This window comes from Penaeus japonicus, unplaced genomic scaffold (genome assembly GCF_977035675.1).
Source record: "Penaeus japonicus unplaced genomic scaffold, GWHDUDI00000001_assembly GWHDUDI00000013, whole genome shotgun sequence".
NCBI classification, from domain to species: domain Eukaryota; kingdom Metazoa; phylum Arthropoda; class Malacostraca; order Decapoda; family Penaeidae; genus Penaeus; species Penaeus japonicus.
The window spans coordinates 39,578,115-39,583,114 of record NW_028234415.1 but is presented as its reverse complement, the minus strand read 5'-3'; the positions used below and the strand labels follow the sequence as shown (position 1 = coordinate 39,583,114).

General features: G+C 40.5%; 1 protein-coding gene across 1 annotated transcript in view; it reads left to right on the top strand.

Moving 5' to 3' along the window:
* LOC122243686 (sorbitol dehydrogenase) overlaps positions 1 to 3,009 on the top strand; it is a 4,629-nt gene extending 1,620 nt beyond the window's left edge. Inside the window, exons 3-8 of the mRNA XM_043001326.2 lie at positions 86 to 250; positions 436 to 598; positions 897 to 1,081; positions 1,547 to 1,722; positions 2,132 to 2,253; positions 2,684 to 3,009. Coding sequence (XP_042857260.2) covers positions 86 to 250; positions 436 to 598; positions 897 to 1,081; positions 1,547 to 1,722; positions 2,132 to 2,253; positions 2,684 to 2,837 — 965 coding nt within the window. The 3' untranslated portion in view covers positions 2,838 to 3,009. The remainder of the gene's footprint in view (positions 1 to 85; positions 251 to 435; positions 599 to 896; positions 1,082 to 1,546; positions 1,723 to 2,131; positions 2,254 to 2,683) is intronic.
* The last annotated feature ends 1,991 nt before the right edge of the window (positions 3,010 to 5,000 follow it).

The window sequence follows — 5,000 nt, the reverse complement described above, 5'->3', positions numbered from 1 at the left end:
AAAACTATATTTGAATTTAGCATCAAATTCATAACCCAAACTTTAAAGATGATTACCTTTCGAAGTCCCCATTTTGCTTCACCAGAGGTGTTGCTGCGGATGTCAAGAGTTGGCCTCTGTGGCTCTGACCTTTCCATGGTGTACAAGGGGAAACTGGGAGACCTTGTTATAAGGACTCCTATGGGCATTGGCCACGAAGCCTCGGGCGTGGTTGCCAAGTGTGGATCTGCTGTTACTAACCTCAAGCCAGGTATGTCTGACATCTTCCATTGAATGAATAACGTCTGACTGCTTACTTGAATTATTTCATTCAATGTATGTCATGTATACACTCTGGCGTATAAAGAGGCAAACCTAAATTTAGTGCTTTTTATATCATGCATTTATTCGTGAGTTATAATCTTTGCTCTTTCAACTATTTCTTGGACTTGAAAGGTGACCGGGTGACAATAGAGCCAGGGAATTGCTGCGGCCATTGTGACTTCTGCAAGGCAGGCCACTACAACAACTGCGTCCAGGACAACTTTTACACGCTGCCTATGCCGAACCCCGGGTGCATTGCCCACTACTTCAAACACAGGGCCGACCTTTGCCACAAGTAATTCTTGGATCTTCTTTCTAAATCGTCACTGAATGTTGTAAATCCTTCGAAATTTTATATTTTTTTAATTAGTCCAAGCAGTTAAGATATTAAAAGCAAGAATGACAATGTATATATACTTGAAGAGTGCATTTATATCTCTGACTAGATTTTTTTTTTGTGTGTGTGTGTGAAAAAGCTTGTGGTTTCCCTTCCATGAACTGTTATTATTTTGTCCTTACTGGTATTATAACATAATACAATCAGCAAATTCAACTTTTCTTCATAAATACACATACGGAAATATTTGACACAGGTTACCGGAGACCGTGAGTCAGGAGGAGGGCGCGCTCATGGAACCATTTTCTGTGGCAATACACGCCTGCAGACGCTCAAAGGTGACAGCAGGGACGACCGTGCTGGTGTGTGGAGCAGGTCCCTTGGGGCTGCTGTCCCTCCTGGCTGCCCGGGCCATGGGGGCCAAATCCATCTTGGTGACAGGTGAGGTTTGATTGGCTATACTTTGACAAGGCTGTTGATAATGTCCTACTTAATATGCAGAGATCAAAACTCGTAAATATCTTGAAATGTAAGTAATCTATACAATAAAATCACTTTATTTTTCTCGTATATAGAGATGTCGATCATCTTGTCAAGCACTCATTCATTCAGCTCTACATTCCGCTTCATCATCATAGGAAGCTCTGTCGTACGATCTAACATGGAAATGCACTATACAATCCCTTGCATCTACTATATTTTAATCTCCAAGATCTTTTTTTAATCACATTAGATGTAAAAATGTAATTATTTCCTGGCTTCCTCTTGGAGTATCGGTACAGGCAGCTCATGTCCTTAGCATGTAAGGAAACAGTACGCGCGTCCTTTAGATATTAATCAACCAAAATTCCAATCCGATTACAAGCCTCATGAATTCCTTGAGATTAAGACTCCCATACCTAACAGACGTACGGCCGGAGCGTCTAGAAACCGCCCGCAAGATGGGCGCCGACTACACCTTGCTAGTTGGGACTGAAGACCCCAAGAAGGAGGCGAAGAGGGTCGAGGAGCTCTTGGGTTGCATGCCGGAAGTCACGCTCGAGTGCACCGGCGTCGAGATTTCCTTCCAGACGGCTATTTATGTAAGGGCGAGTTCTTGAATATCATCTCGTGCTGAAGCGTTCACCTCACTGAACTCCAACATGATTTACACAGTGCTTCATGTCATTCTAGGTTAAGGGCCTATGTTATTCATTTCTTCGTGTTAGTCATTATTAGGAACCTGGAGTAAACGTGTATGTGTGTATATATGTATGTGTGTGTGTGTGAGTGTGTGTGTGTGTGTGTGCGTGTGTGTGTGTGTGTGTGTGTGTGTCTGTGTGTGTATTTCTTCTTTTTATTCCTATCATTATCATCATTCGCCTTCCTTTTATTTTTCCGTGTTTTTCTCACTCATACACATGACCAGTATTTAGCACAACCGTCCGAGTGGGCTCTCCCCCCCCTCCTCACACCTTCCACTTTCTTGAGCTGACCACTTTCCCTCCCCAGGCGACCAGGGCATGTGGCGTGGTGGTGATGGTCGGGCTGCCCACAGATTTCATCAAGCTGCCCCTCGTCAACGCGGGCATCAGGGAGGTTGACATCATAGGAGTCTTCAGATTCCTCAATTGGTAAGATAGTCTCGGTCTAGTCAAGGACGCTGGGAGATGGAGTTGCACGGAGCATCTACAGAATGTTATTGTAGAATGAATACATACTTCGGTGTGGCTCGCTGTGACAACTCCTTTTGAGATTTGCTTAACTTGCATAATTTCATGCTGTCAGATCTGCAAGGAAAATAGGAATTGTATATATATTTTAATCGAACTATTGTTTTCTCTCCGTTTGAAAAAAAAAAAAAAACACTAGCGCTTATTGTGGCTAGTCATGTATATAACTCCCCATTCCCAATGGTATCCTTCGAAGAATGACCTTGTCCCTTCTCGAGACCATCCTAGAGCCTAGAGCCGTCCTTACCATCCCAGAGAACAGAGAAATCTTACAAAAAAGGCAGAAAAAATATCCTTGAATAATGTTAAAGCCAGTGTTTTCCTTCCACAGTTTCCCTATCGCGATCGACCTGGTTGCCAGGGGCGTAGTAGACGTGAAGCCCCTCATCACCCACCGCTTCAAGTTCGAAGAATTCAACAAAGCCTTTGAATTCTTCCGCAATGGAATCGACGGTGCCATTAAGTGCATGGTCATCTGTGACTGAATTTGCCATTGCAGAAAAGGGATAGTGTGTTGTCAGTGTGAGTGAGAGACTTATTTGGATCTGGGGTTGGTGATGGCATTTGGTACCTGCTACGAGCATTGTGTTACAAAAGACCTTACGGGTCATAAATTTGTGAGTTTGTATATTCAAGGATATAAAGAAACAGTTGCATTTGTGTTTCTATCCCTTTTTCTCCCTTTTTTTTTTTTTTTTTTTTTTAATTTTTTAGCTATCATACATCAGTAACAGAATCGATAGTTATATGAAGAAACGGAAAAAGTTATGCTGTTATGCAGCAGATACAAAGGTGGCTTTGTGCATGTTATAAGGATCAACTGACTAAAATGTCATTACCTAAAATAACTACATGCAAAAGCTAGAAAAAGTGAAAATTACATAAAAATGGAATTAAAGCGAAATTCATGATAAAAATTACCGTTGTTCATGTATTCCTGTTGCGTAGATTGAATGGAACACGTAATTATTGTGATGGCTGTGATATCTGAGCTATGTATTATATGTGTGTAACAATTACAAAACCTAAATTATATCTCTCTAACTGATAGACGTAACTGATTGATAGATACAAACATAAATATGTATATATCCATATGTATACACACCATGCACATTTACAGGATACATAACCATATGACATGTTCGTGTGTGTGTGTGTGTGTGCGTGTGTGTGTGTGTGTGTGTGTGTGTGTGTGTGTGTGTGTGTGTGTGTGTGTGTGTGTGCGGATCCCATATTGATTGCTGTTTCTCTCAGATTGCACTGGTCTAGTGGTCGACTTTGCTATCACCGTACCTAGAGCATTTGTTGGTGTTAAATTCCAAATTTCAAGTACATTTCTGTTTTGACGGACTCAGTGTTTTGTTTTGCTTTTATCATATACATCGGCACGAATCTTAGTTTGTTATCATCTTCTAGCATATTCGGATAGCTTATGTTTGGTTCTAGAGTATTAAGGAAAATTCACATAATAGGTGCCGATACTGATAATTTCGGTACTCCACGTTTCTCCATGTGTTTGGGTTAATTACCCTATTCGTTTGTCTTTCCTATAGAAAATCCTTCATCTATTTGATGAGTTGTCCTCTAACTTTACCCACATGTTTTAATTCCTTTTCCAGTCTGTTATATGACACTTTGTCGAATGCCCTTTTTTTTCAAATCTAAGTGTGTGCATATAACCTACCTATTCTTCTCGCTCTTGAAGTATCTGTCGTAAAGGCACACACAGGACCTATTCTCCCTGAATCCAAATGATTTATTTGATATCGTGTTGTATTTCTCAAGCTATTCCTCGAGCTATTGATTTCTTTTTACCTTTATATTTGTACTTGTTAGTGTTACTGGTCTACAAGTCAACGGATTTTGTTCATCCCTTTTCTCACATGTTCTTGGTAGCTTACCTTTTTCTCATTGAGTTTTCAAGTTTCGGGAAACAAGGTTACTATGCGCTTTCATTTTGCTGAACCTCTTTATGGGATCCTTTATTACTTTTGTGTCACTGAGTTACAGTCAAAATTCTAAAAGGAAAAGAACAAGAAACCAAAAATCGATGATGATGAACACATTCGGTAATCAGGAGGGTCCGTGTGCAGCACATATATATATAGCAGGGGATCTGAAGTATTGTTCGGCATTTCAAAAGACACAGATCGTAAACCATATGATGGATGAAGGAGAATCGATATGATAAGACACTAAAGAAGAAAGACCTACATGAGATAGGATGATAAGAGACAAACATCAAATAAAGAAACAGCGCAAGGGGGGAGAGGGACGGCGAAGGGAGTGAGAGCGTGGTTTGGCAAGTATTCTAAAAGGGTTAAGTGTTATGTGTTAAGATGCTCCCAACTCTTTACATACAATGAGAAATGTTAGTCATATAGTTTCATTCGATAAGGTTATGTACAAAACTATTTCACTTTATAACAAGGTCACATCCCCTGGTAACAACTGCCAGTAGTAAATGCACCTTAGGTGAAGCTATACCCGTGGTGACTTAGCGTTTATTTTACTAGTACTTTTCCTCGTCTCCGTAGCACTTTTTATCATTGGCACGAATTTGCTTGGAATTTGTCAACTTGACATTTCTGTGATGATTGTTACGGAAAAGCAATCTTGGCGAGTGATGGGAAAGATACCTGTAG